Below are 13,980 nucleotides of genomic sequence, written 5' to 3'. Positions count from 1 at the left end.
CTTCCCAAGGGGTGTAATTACCTTCTCCATGATACCAGTGCTTCAAATGACCTAAGCAAAAGAATTTCTTTTTTCTCCCATTTCTTCTGATGCGTGGCAAAGCAAGTTACATTTATAGCAACTAGAAATTCCAGTGGCCTGGTCCTTGCTGGCACATGGCAGCAGGACTGGCTTGAGGGATGCTGCTGAGTGAAATGAAAGAGCTCAGCAGTTCTGCTTTGTGCTGTCCTGGCCAGAAAAATCTTTACTGCTTGTCATCCCATCTTCCTCCACTAGAAGCCTGAGAAATGAGACATGCTCAGGTGTTAAAAGTGGTCACAGGGCTGGCTGGGTGTGGTGGCTCACACCTGTAATCCCAGCACTTTGGGAAGCTGAAGCCAGCAGATCACTTGAGGTCAGGAGTTCGAGACCAGCCTGGCCAACATAGTGAAACCTCGTATCTACTAAAAATACAGAAAAAAAAAAAATAATAATTAGCCGGGTGTAGTAGTGGGTGCCTGTAGTCTCAGCTACTTGGGAGGCTGAGGCAGGAGAATTGCTTGAACCTGGGAAGCAGAGGTTACAGTGAGCCCAGATCATGCCACTGCACTCCAGCCTGGGTGAGAGAGCGAGACTCCACTCAAAAAACAAAAAAGTGCTCACAGTGTCATAATACCACCGAAGGTACTGTCCCACCTTGTCCTTCTGGTGGCCGAGCAACTTAAATCGGACCAGAATAGATGGATGTTTTACCCTTTCGATCCTGAAGGCCCATGCAGTTTCTCCTAAAATACATACCCCATGCCCAGTTTCTAAGATTACTGCTGCATTTCTTAGTTGTTGAAAGTCAACTATGCCATTATTTCCACACTTTCTCTATCCTTCCTCAGGCCTGATGAGTTTTTTTCCACTCTTTCAGGGCTCATCGTTGGGGTGATCCTGAGATATGGTACCCCTGCTACCAGTGGCCGTGACAAATCACTCAGCTGCACTCAGGAAGACAGGGCCTTCAGTACCTTATTAGTGAATGTCAGCGGAAAGTTCTTCGAATACACTCTGAAAGGAGAAATCAGCCCTGGCAAGATCAACAGCGTAGAGCAGAATGATATGCTACGGAAGGTGAGCTGGGAACACTCAGCCATCATTGTCCTAACATGGTTGTTGATTCCCTGACTTGTCTTGACCTTGTGGAGAGAAATCCTTCCAAACTCCTGGATTATCGGTAACATTCCTGGCTCTCTGTTTTGTTACAAAGCTTTTTGGTCCATGATGAGGAGAAGGAAGAACCAGATCTTTAACTTGAGCCTTTCAGCTGGTGACCTTTGTGGGTCTGTTAGCATCTGTAGCTGAAATGGGCCACTGATTGTGCAATGGGCTTGTACGTCCCCACTCAGCTCATTTATCCAGCCACCATCTCCTCTTTGCTATGTCTCTTATCCTTCCTGTGGTTTAGGGATGATATTGCTACTTTCTTAAAATAAGATTGATTTCACTTTTAGCTTAATTTATTCAGTATTCAGAAGGGTAATTCTTAGTTCTTCATGGTTCTTTTGCTATATCCTACAAATATTTGAGTGCTTACTCTTATCGGTGATTGATGCCAGAGGCTTAATGAATCTTCAGGGGAAGAAGAAGATCTTGTTGTCTTAGAATTTGAGCCCAAGCATTTTCATTTAATGTTGGGGTAGCAACATAGTCCACATGAAAAAGCATTATACACCTCCTTGCATGGGTAATTTCCGGGATAAGCAAGAGATCTGTATTAATTGATGTATACTCCATTACCTTATAGACCAGGGTTTATCAGAAGGAAGCCTTCTGTATAGCGGTCTTGGGAGATCCAGGTTGTGGGGAGCCCCTTTTAATACAGCACAAGGCTAAGGTATGTGAAGGCTGACAGTGAAAGGCAGAGTGTAGCCTGTGCTCCAGAAATTAAATTATTGTTGTTTTTGGAACCTACTCTAATCCTTAAGGAAAATTATTCTCCACCTGGAGCATTAAACATGACCATCTTTTCTGTGTCCCTAATGGCAGTACTCTTTGCACTCAACTCTTCATAAGAAAGCATGGAGTTTTCATAAACATTCTGAAATTCAGCGCAACTGAGAATGAAATCCAATGTAAATACCACACTTAATGGCTGTTTGGAAATGGCAGCTTGAGCCCTTCATATTGGATAAGATGGGGGAAAAGGGAAATGATACCAACACATTTCCATCTTTCAGGTCATAATAGAAGATGAAGCTGACTTTTGCTCTCTTATCTTTAGAAACCTGTTTATTTAAATCCCCTCTGTTTAAAATTTTGCTGCACAAAGCAAAGGTGGGAGAACAAACAAGGCCAGGATGATTGTTGCTAGTTGAGGGAAAAGAGACATGTTGACATAGCTTGGTTGATAAGAAGAGCATTGGACTGAGTGTCAGAAAACCCTTGTGCTAGTTTGTACATTATTGGGTTTGGTGGCATCCAGCAATTTTCACTTCCTTTGGGCCCAGTGTCCTCATATTGGGTAGGTACTGTCCAAGGCTCCTTCTCATTCTGACATTCCCTGCTTTGCAGAACACTCTTATCTTTAACAAGAAGAGAGAATAAAGCATCATTTGAAAGACTCTACTTTTATTAGGCTGATTAACACCTCCAGTTTCTAAACAAAAAAATTAACATTTAATAACTAGAATGAAGGTTTAAAAATAATTAATTGAAACACAAGCCAAATAATCTACCAGCATGAACAAATTCTTTAAAAAGATTAGCATGTTTATAGCATGCTTAATTTTTTTCTGGATGTGATAAAACTTTGCTCTCTAACAGTTTCAGAGTAATTTGATTAGTTTCCCTGTATCAAACCTACAAGAAATTTCAGTTCCTTTAAAGTTGCCCAATTTATGCTGATGTTCAGGAAGCCACTAACATCACTGGTGACTTTGATTTAGGCTACATCAAGTGTCACAGAAGGCTGGTCACTCAAAAGAGACTTAAATTCAGCACAATTTTGTCTATAAAGGATTCTGTGAGAGGATCCAGGAAGTTAATAAAGAATCACGATGGCATCTTTTATTGCAGTTGAGCCTTTATAAACGTGTGATGAAAATCAAGATTTTTTTTTTTTTTTTTGAGACGGTGTCTCGCTCTGTTGCTCAGGCTGGAGTGCAGTGGTGCGATCTCAGCCCACTGCAACCTCCACCTCCCGGGTTCAAGCGATTCTCCTGCCTCAGCCTCCCGAGTAGCTGGGATTACAGGCATCTGCCACCATGCCTGGCTAATTTTTGTATTTTTAGTAGAGATGGGGTTTCACCATATTGGCCAGGCTGGTCTCGAACTCCTGACCTTGTAATCCACCCGCCTCGGCCTCCCAAAGTGCTAGGATTACAGGCTTGAGCCACTGTGCCTGGCCAAGATGTTTTTATGAAAAACACTGGCCAGAAGCTTTCTGTGAGTTCTCAAAATTGCATGAAACTGTTGTGTCTTATGTTTTAAAACAGCACAAGCAAGATCATAAGCGCAAAAGTGTTATGGGGAGAAGAGCATGCCAGTCCATGGGGAGTCATAGCTTCTCCTCTGGGATAAGTCCGTGATTTTTCACATTTATGTTGTTTGCTCTAAATATTCAAACTGTAGTCAATGGCTTCAAATATTAAGCAGATATTATAGCATGAATTGGAGTTAAATAAAAAATTGGCTTTTTTTTCTTTTTAAACTTTCAGGTAACATTCGATCCAGAAGTATTTTTCAACATTCTTCTGCCTCCAATTATTTTTCATGCTGGATACAGCTTAAAGAAGGTAAGAGGTTTTTGCCAGTATTTCTGAAATCATGTGAATCTCTGTGTTAATTTACCTGCATAATTTTCTAGTTATTTTTCTTCTCCCAGATTGCTTATTACTTTGTTCTGCACCCACTCAGAGACTATAGTTGACTTCTCATCAATGATTCATTTCTGTTTTAAAATCTGGAACTCCCATACATTGCCAGTGGGAAGGTAAAATGGTACAGCCACTCTGGAAAACAAGTTGGCAGTTTCTAATAAAACTAAAGTTGAAATTGCCGTATGACCCACAATTTCACTCCTAAGGATTTATCCCAGAGGAATGAAAACTTATGTTCACGTAAAAACCTACACATGATTGTTCATACCAACTTGTAATAGACAAACACTGGAAACAACCCAAATGTTCTGTAATAGGTGAATGGTTAAACAAACTATGGTATATCCATATTGTAGAGTACTACTCAACAATAAAACAGAAGAACCTATTGATACACCCAACAACCTTTATGAATCTCAAAGGCATTATGCTGAGTGAAAAAAATCCAATCTCAAAAGGTTATATACTCTATGATTTCATTTATATAACATTGTAGAAATGACAAAATTATAGGAATGGGAAACAAATTAGTGGTTGCCAGTGAATGGGGATGGTGGGGGCATTGGGGTGGGGGTGCTCATAAAGGGGTAGCATGAGGGACATCTTCAGGGTGATGGAACAGTTGTGTATTTTGATTGTGGTGGTAGTTATGCAAATCTACACATTTGATTAAATGATAGGGAACTATGTACATACATAATACATATAATGCCAGTTTCTTGGTTTTGATATTGTACCATAGTTATGTAAGATGTAACCATTGGGGGAAACTGGGTGAAGGGTACATGAGACCTCTCTGTACTTAATCTTTGCAACTTATGTGAATCTATAATTATTCCAAAATAAAAAGTTTTAAAGAACCTAAGTATCCTTATTACTGGGGGTCATCGTGCTAGACAGCAAGGTTGGGCCAGAGCTTCTAGTTATTTAAAATACTAAATACCAGCCGGGGCAACATAGCAAGACCCTGCCTCTACAAAAAGCAAAAAAATTAGCTGGGCATGGTGGTACATGCCTGTAGTCCTAGTTGCTCTTGGAGGAGTCTGAGGTGGGGAGCTTGGGCCTAGGAGTTTGAGGCCACAGTGAGCCTTGATTGTATCTCTGTACTCCAGTCTGGGCCACAGAGCAAGACCCAGTCTCTAAAAAATAAATAAATAAAAACAAATGCCAAATATCTTTACAAATATTTATGGGTGGCTCCCTCCCTCTCCCATTGTGGTAATATTGTCTGAAAATTAAGCCTCCCCAAAGGCAGGTAACAGCTGTGAAACGTGTTTCAGCTCTCTTTCTGAATGAGGACTAAAGGAAACCCTTTCAGTGAGTCTAGAGAAGAGAGATTTTGCCTGACAATAAAACTCAACAACATCCTTAGGATCTAGAGAATGCCTCTGAAACTGATAAACTCTAGCTAGGTCAGTTGAGAAAAAGGGAGGAAAGAAACAAATTACCTGTATTAGGAATAAAAGAAGGGACTTTACTACAGACCCTTCAGATATTAAAAGGATAATAAGGGAATACTATGAACAATTTTTGTGCCAATAAGTTTGACAACATCATGATGAGATCTTGCCGTGAAAAACAACTCAAAAAAAGAAAAATAAATCTGGCAACCCGGGTGAAATGGACAAATTCCTTGAAAGACATAAATTATCAAAACTGACCTGAGAAGAGATGGAAAGCTTGAACAGACCTATATTAAAGAAATTGAGTTCATAATGAAAAACCTTTCCACACACCCATATGGCTTTACTGGTGAATTATATCAAGCATTTATGGAAGAAATAATACCAATCTTATACAAATTCTTTCAGAAAATAGAAGAGGAAACACTTCCAATTCATTTTATGAGAGGATGCCGGCCCATCAGGCTGGGTTTTCTATCAAAGCCACTCTGCACTTTTCAGATGGTTTTTAAACAATTTCCAACCAACATAAATATAGTTTACAGAGCATTTGCTGTGTATTAGGAACAGATATTCTTTATTTCTGTTTTTACATCCATCCTTTCTAATCTTCACAGAAACTCTGTAAGAAGGTGATGGTGATTGAAGATTAGTTCACACTGCTTCTCCTCCAGGTTTCCAACTCATTGATAAACAGATACAAGGAGTTAACTTGTGATTAAATGATTGATTTATGATCCTAAGTCCCTGGTAAATGCATGTTGGAGTATGTCACTTAGCCTTTAGTAATGGGGCTGCTTACAACCTACCTCATGAATTGAGGACAGGTACCCTTTAGCCACCAGGTCAGTCACAGTTACACCTAAGGAGGCTGAAATGGAGAGATCCTAGAAATTGTTGGGCCTGCCAAAAGCTACCTCTTTTGCCCATAGCATGGAGGCTAGAGGAGCAAGAACAATTTCCTATCTTGCACAACAGGGTCAAGACTACAAGTCAGGGTCAAACTCACTTCCCCTTTCAGAGATCAAGTGACCCCTCCTTACTGCATAACCTTCAGGGCAGGAGGGGAAGGGAGAGAGGAATGGAACATAAGTTCCATCTCCATAATAGGTGCTTGAGGAACGGAGGCTGTGTGTTTCTGCACACCAGCCCAGTGCATTTGTGTACTCACATGTAGAGTGTCCTGCGTTTTACTGATGATGAATCTCAGCTCAGAATGATTAATGATGCATATGAGGTTACGTAGATAGTGCGGGACTGAGTCAAGGTGATACCCTTTCTGTCTGACTCCAGGGCCCAGAGTTGTTCTTTTGTGCCTTATTGCCTCTGGATTTAGGTTTTCTGTACAAAAAAGACCATATTGTTTTCCTGACTCCTCTGGGGTTGCCAGGGTCATCCGAATTTGTATGTCATCTATTGACATGTAGTGGATAGGAGATGGTTATTATGGGTATAAATAATGTTATTTTTTGCTTAAGTGGAGAATTTGGGAACTCTTCTTCAGATCAAATGGGTGATGAGTAATTTGATACTTTACATAACTAATCTTAATGTATAATCATTTACAGTTGTTTTAAAATGAAACCAAATCATGGGTTGTGAAAGCCACTCTGATGGTTGAAAGACATTTTAGTTTTTGCAGAACCTTCCCTTTATCAGCACCATTTTCTCAAAAGAAAAACAACTCACAGGCTTTGCCAGTTCCCAATCAATTTGTTTTTGAAATGCTAGCCTGAGTGGGGAAAAAAAAAAAAAAACCCACAAATTGGTTTTTCTCTGTTCTCACACTACAGTAACAACACAGAAGACTTCTGTGATTAAATGTGGGAGGGATTTCTCCCCACCAGCAAACAAGCAATGAATTCTGCAGCGGACACCAGCTGGGTGTCCTCCAGTTCAGTTCTGACACTATCTACCTGGAGATACTGCCAGATCCCACGGAAGGCTCAGTCCCGCAATACTGCCCCCCGCCCCACCTCAGACACCTGTCACAAGTCTGGGACTTCTGACTGCCTGGCTTCAAGTTGGGGTTCCCATGACCCCCTCTTTGAGTTTCATTACATTGCTATAGTGGCTCACAGAACTCAGGGAAACACTCATATTTACCAGTTTATTATAAAAGATATTACAAAGGATACAGATGAAGAGATGTGTGGAGAAGGCAAGGTGTGGAGAAAGGGGCACGGAGCTTCCTTGCCCTCCCGGGACACCACCGTCCAGGAACCTCCATGTATTCAGCTATTTGGAAGCTCTCGGAACCCCATCCTTTTGAACCTTTTACAGAGGTTTCACTGCATAGGCATGATTGACAACCATGTAGAAAAGTGATTGGACAAAAGGGGTGTGATCTAATGCTGATAGACTGAGTGGGGAAACCCAGCAAGGCTTGTGTGTTCAGATTCTTCTTGGCCTCTCTGTGTGGCATTACTTCCTCCCCAGTGTGGGGCAGGATCCCTTCTGAAATGAGGGTCTTATGACCTACTTCAAAAAGGCAGGAGAAAATTAGAGTATATTTTTAGTTTCTATGGCCTGCCTTGGGACAAAAAAGGAGCAGATGAAAGGAGGGCAGGAGAAGGTCAGAGGGATTCTATATTTTGCTACCTGCTTCTGAGGCCTAAAGTGCCCAACATTACAACAAAAGACTGTAACAAGAGCTATGGGAGTTTATGAGCCAGGAACTGTAGATGAAAATCAATACATACACATCATAATATCACAGCTAGTCTTTCAGGTTATCAACTATTAGTTTAGTCTCTTTCCTTTTTAAATTGTCCCTATAAAAGCACCTAAATAGTTGTTCCTTAATATGGTTGCCATCTCTGATGAAACCTGTTGTCAGTGAAATGTGTAATAAATACTTCACCATTTAACGGATGGTATAACATTCAGACCCTCTGGCCTATGCACATCATATAGCTATCATGCAGACCTGGGCTTTCTGACTTGAAAAAAGTTCTCATTGGAATTAGCTTTGATTTTGTGCTACCACTCATGGTTTGCTTAGAGGGCCTTGACAGGGAAATAATTCACCCATAGAAGCCATTATTGGTGGACTCCCCCACCAAACACACACACACACACACACACACACACATTCACTCTCTCTCTCTCTCTCCCCCTCACTCACACACACATATACAATAACATGTTAAAACTTGCCAGTGAGGAATGGGAGGGGGTAGGATTTCCCAAGGAGTAGCAGTGTGAGGCTTAGAATGGTACAGCTAGAAATTGGGATATCAGGTAGATTTTCACCAAAGCAAAACTTCTTATCCTGGCCTGTCTTGGGCTTATATTTTTGAAGACTTTGCCAGAGCATGCCATCATCTCCTTTTGTCTCTTCTTGTCATTTTATAATTGAGGAGGAAAAGTAAGGGAGATTCTGAACTAGTCATGGCTGTATTGTAACCAAATAAGGGTAGGATGAAAGATCTAGGATTTTACCGGACACCTCCTGTCCTTTCTTTCCCAAAGAGAAATGGGAATCAAAGAGCTGGGTAGCAGGGCAGCTTGCGCAGTGAGAGCACGATGCTTTGGGGTCGGGAGACCAGCTTTCCAGTCTGTGGCTTGGTTTGGCAGACGTGTGACTTGAAACAGCTTACATCATGCCTTTGAGCCTTGGGTTCTCTCGTATAAGATGGTCCAAATAACACCTTCCAGATAGATCAATGTGAGAATTGGATGGGCTAATATATGTGAAAACACTTTGTGAACTATGAAGTATACGTTTAAGTACTAGACATAATACACAAATAGGTAGTATAGCTTTTCAAAACACAGTTAAGTTTCAGCTCACATCAGCAGATATGAACGGGAGATGGATAATTGTGTGTGTGTGATTTTAGAATATATTATGAAAGTATTTTTGGCTGCAGATTTACATTCCTAATTTTTTTGCTTTGGCTAATGTCATGAATATGTATTTATCTAATTTATATTCAGAGTTACCATGGGAATATCTACTCAAAGGAAAGCTGAGTGGCAAGGAAAAGCACATCTGGGATTGAAATTTGTTCTTGGATACCTCACAAGTGTCATTCATCTCGTGCCTTGTTCTTGGTACACTCCTGGCCCTCCCTGATTGAAGCCGTTTATGGAGCTTTTAAAGGGAAGCAGACTCACAGCTGTTGATTTTTTTGAAATATATATTTTCTCAAAACATTGGTGTATAAATGCATTCGATTAAAAACAAAAAGGCGGTTATTTAAGAGGCAAACATAATGTGTCCATCTTATGTACAGGCAGCACCCTCATTCGGTGCCTGTCAGCATGGCAAGCCCTTGAAGGATTCTCTCCTGAGCAGGTGGCTTAGGGGCAGCAGGCATTCCTTAACACCTTCTTCACTGACTCAGATAGGGGCAAGCACTGGGACAGCCCTGTGTCTGGGATGCAGACCAGAGGACGCCTGCAGCCCTTTGTCTGGTCGTGCTTCATGGTAGCTGCCTGATCTAGGCTGGGTTCTTCTTGCACCCTGTTTTTTTCTGATGTTGTTCAGCTGACATGCTGGGCCTCTCCTGCCTTTTAAAAAAATTTTAGGTAAAGTATTCCTGGCCCTTGTTTGATCAGGGTGTTGGGAGATTTTGTCTGTTTTTGTTACATAGTTCTGATTGTCAAATGAGAATGGCTTATGCCTTGAGGAGGTAGAACTGTGTCTTAGGATCCCAGGAACAGGCAGAATTTCCTCCGTCAAAATATCCCACAGGCCTAATGACTTGTAAGAAGTAAATCTTCAAAGACAACATGGTAAAACAAGTAAATCCGTCTGTGTGTGTGTGTTTATATTTTTAAGGTAACCAATGAATGTGCAGAAGCATTGAAAGGATTGCAGTTTTGCCACTTTCTGAATAATTTCTAGCTGTGATATTGATGTGTGTTTCTTCTTGTATAAACTTGGCCATCTTAAATGGAACTATCTGTTTCTCATTTCTCCACATCCATCTCTATTGTCCCTCTTTCCCAGGCTTCAGACATTAATCTAGATGAATATAAGGAGACGCTTCAGGTTCCATGAGCAGATATTTAGGACTCTGTTTTCTGATATCAAATTAAGCAGAAAGCTCATGACATAGCACCTTCACACTTTATTTGTTTTAAACTTCTATCTGTGATGATCTTCTGAGGTACCACCAGAACTGGAAGTGATGTGCTGAATCACTGAGTAAAATGATTTGGGTTAAATTATAAAAATGATTGGTCTACTCACACACACACACACAACATATACACACACTTAATGTGATTTAATGTAATCATCCAGAGCAGTTTTGTCTGAAAATTTACTAAGTCCTTGCTTACTTGCTCAGTACCTGGCTGTATAGAAGATAACTTAAAACCATGATGTCTAAGGTTAAATAACACCATATAGGAGTAACTTCAGTTGTTACTTGATGTAATGGAAACAGTAAGTAGAGTTCCACTTTTTAGAGACTTTTAATGTGTTTCTTAAGCTCATTGTTGAAAATCACAATGTGATTCCTGGGTTTTGTTTGTTTGTTTTATTCAGAGACACTTTTTCAGAAATCTTGGGTCTATACTGGCCTATGCCTTCCTGGGGACTGCTGTTTCATGCTTCATTATTGGGTAAGTGAACCTTTGTCATATAACCAAATTAACACACATTCCATAGGGTTGAGATCCATTTGGGTCCACAGAGTCCAGTATTTTGATATTTTTGATCATGGCAGTCAGGATCGAGAGTTACACCGTTCAGTATGGTAGCTGTTAGCCACGTGTGGCTATTTAAATTAAGATCAATTTACATGAAATAAAATTATACCCAGCACCCAGATCTTGATTTCTATTATCATTCTTTGATAAAAAGAACCAGAGCCCCTTGCAGAAATGGCTAATTCTAGGGTTGGGGCAGGAAATATACAAGATGAAAAGACAGTATCTTGTAATGCCAGAAAGTAAGGAAGTACTCAGAAAACAGACAGACAAAAGAATGTGGGGGATGTCAAAGGGACACAAGAGCCAACCTGAAAGCCCCTGTAATGGTCAAAGCCCCCCTACAATGGCTGAAGAATGACAAAACAAATAACATTGCATTAGATTATCCCCAAGAGCATAAAGTAAGTATCACTGAGTCCATATGGATATAAGTAAGTGATTGGATGAATAAATAAATGGGGGAGAAGAGACAAATCTCCTGTGCAGAAGAATTCCAAATACTTTATGTAGATACATCCCCCTCAAGGAGGTGGAGCTCAGTCCCCTCCCACTCCCTCTTTGACTGTGGGCTGTGCATAGTGACTTCTTTCTGAAGAGTACAGTACAGAAAGCAGGAAAAAAGAGTAGCTTTACAGTGGAGAAACCTGACAAGTACTGCCTCAGCCAGGTGATCAAGGTCAACATCAGCAGTGGTAAGTCACGTTGATAGTATGTACCTTGATATTTGTGATGAGAAGGATACTCTACCTCTCTGGTCGTTCACTTAAAACCACATTACCTCAGTCTAACCATGAGAAAAAAAATCAGACAAATCCTAGTCGAAGGATATTCTACAAAATATCTGAGCAGTACTCCTTAAATCTGCCAAGGTCATCAAAAATGAGCAAAGTCTGGCCGGGCGAAGTGGCTCACGCCTGTAATCCCAGCACTTTGGGAGGCCGAGGCGGGCGGATCACAAGGTCAGGAGATCGAGACCATCCTGGCTAACATGGTGAAACCCCGTCTCTACTAAAAATACAAAAAAAAAAATTAGCCGGGAGTGGTGGCGGGCACCTGTAGTCCCAGCTACTCAGGAGGCTGAGGCAGGAGAATGGTGTGAACCCGGGAGGCAGAGCTTGCAGTGAGCCGAGATTGCACCATTGCACTCCAGCCTGGGTGACAGAGCGAGACTCTGTCTCAAAAAAAAAAAAAAAAAAGAGCAAAGTCTAAGAAACTGTCACAGTCATGAGGAGACTAAAGGGATTGGATGACTAAATGCCATGTGGTATCCCGGATAAGATCCTGGAACAGAAAAAGGACATTAGGTTAAAAACTAAGAAAATCTGAATAAACTTAGGATTTTTATTAATTTTTTAACAATTAGCTAGAAACCTGGAGATAATAGCAGGGGCCTTTTGTGCCATCAAAAAAGGAGGAGCTTTGACTTATCCTTTAAGAGATACACATTATTGAAGAATGACACATTACATAACTGGCATTAGTGATGATAGGAAGCAAAATGGGGAAAAGGCTGCCAGAGAAGTCTATTGTGTGGGTCGCAGACTGGTGGAAGGAAATGGAGAGGAAGGTCTTGTTCCAGCAATGTTTAAAGGGTACATGAAAGAAGCCTTTGATAAGCAACAAAGGGCAAATCAAATCTGTAACATACAATTCCTGTGAAAAGAAATTGAACTGGTTAAGTGTCTAGAACAGTGTCTGGCACACAATAGGCAAGCATTAAGTTATAGCTGTTTCTTCTCAAAATGATTCCATTCTGTGAATAGTTCTTTTGCTTCTAGCTTAGCTAGTCCACCCTTCTAAGCATTTGAGACACAAAGGTGGGCAATGGCATCGAGAATCTCATTATTAGAGCATTGGCTGTAGGGTATAATGAGTGAAGTCCGTGGTTATTTTTACTCCTCTGACCCCTGAAGCTGCTGCTATCACTGCTGCTGCCACCACACACACACGCACACACACACACACATGCATGCACAGATACCCTTGTAACATGTACTAGACCTTTTCACACTCCTCACTTCTCCCAATATGTAAGCTGTCCTGTAGGAAATGTGCTTCCACCAAGCTGAAAAATTTAACTTGGTAGTCCCTCTTAGCCCACGTCACAGTCTACATAGCATAAGGAGGGCTATTGCTGGCCTGCCCGACCCATGCAAAGAGTGAAAGGCCAGATATCTTGATGGGTATATGGATGTTCTAATAGGACATTTAAAAATATTCGCCTCTTTTTCCTTTTTTTGAAATAATTCTTGGCAGAGAAGACAAGATCCTTGGGATCTTTGTGACCAACCCATTTTTTTCTCTCTAGTTTCATCCAGTCTACTGATTTCTCTGACATTAAATGCATTATCTTAGAGTCTTGTGAGTTTTGTAGCAACTTATTGCTACAAAAACATTATGCCAGGTTCTGTCTCTTCCTTTCCTCTGTATTACCCAGTTGCTTCAAATGCCTTAGCTTTGTTGCTAATTGAAGACTGTGCTTCATGGTTGCTTTAGTTGTTAGCCAGTACAACTTTTAAAAGTGAAATGTTCAGATATTTCAGCAAGATGACATTAACTGCAAACTATTACTTGATGCCAAAGTCCTGCTGGCAATGTCTCTGGTAAGTGTCCAACCATGGCAGCTGCCTGTTATTTTCATAAATCTCTAAGAGCAGCATTCTAGTGCTATTCTGCTTGCATGTTTGCTAAGTTACTTACTTTTTTCTCCTGACATAGTTTACCTTACCTTCTTACAGAAATCTCATGTATGGTGTGGTGAAGCTCATGAAGATTATGGGACAGCTCTCAGATAAATTTTACTACACAGATTGTCTCTTTTTTGGAGCAATCATCTCTGCCACTGACCCAGGTATTTGGCTTTGCGTATTTGTCTTTATTATTATGGTATTCCATTATTTAAATCTTTAAAAGTTCAGAGCAATCATTAACTTTTGTTGCAGTAGGGAGAATGTAGTATTTATTTGCATGGCATGGTGGTGGAAGAAGCGACCAATAGGTGGGTCTAACAGACTTAGATGGCTTTTCTTTTCCTTTTTCCTTTTTTGAGACAGGATCTCACT

At 40.8% G+C, this 13,980-nt stretch overlaps 1 protein-coding gene across 7 annotated transcripts in view; it reads left to right on the top strand.

Moving 5' to 3' along the window:
• Nucleotides 1-13,980, top strand: part of SLC9A7 (solute carrier family 9 member A7) — a 167,426-nt gene that overhangs the window by 88,632 nt on the left and 64,814 nt on the right. For all 7 annotated transcript variants that reach the window (XM_009234775.3, XM_009234778.3, XM_009234779.3 and 4 more), the window contains exons 2-5: nucleotides 899-1,098; nucleotides 3,684-3,761; nucleotides 10,752-10,828; nucleotides 13,657-13,769. In XM_009234775.3, coding sequence (XP_009233050.1) covers nucleotides 899-1,098; nucleotides 3,684-3,761; nucleotides 10,752-10,828; nucleotides 13,657-13,769 — 468 coding nt within the window. The remainder of the gene's footprint in view (nucleotides 1-898; nucleotides 1,099-3,683; nucleotides 3,762-10,751; nucleotides 10,829-13,656; nucleotides 13,770-13,980) is intronic.

Source organism: Pongo abelii, chromosome X (genome assembly GCF_028885655.2).
Source record: "Pongo abelii isolate AG06213 chromosome X, NHGRI_mPonAbe1-v2.0_pri, whole genome shotgun sequence".
Lineage (NCBI taxonomy): Eukaryota > Metazoa > Chordata > Mammalia > Primates > Hominidae > Pongo > Pongo abelii.
The sequence above is the reverse complement of the archived record's forward strand: the minus strand, read 5'-3'. Positions and strand labels throughout refer to the sequence as shown.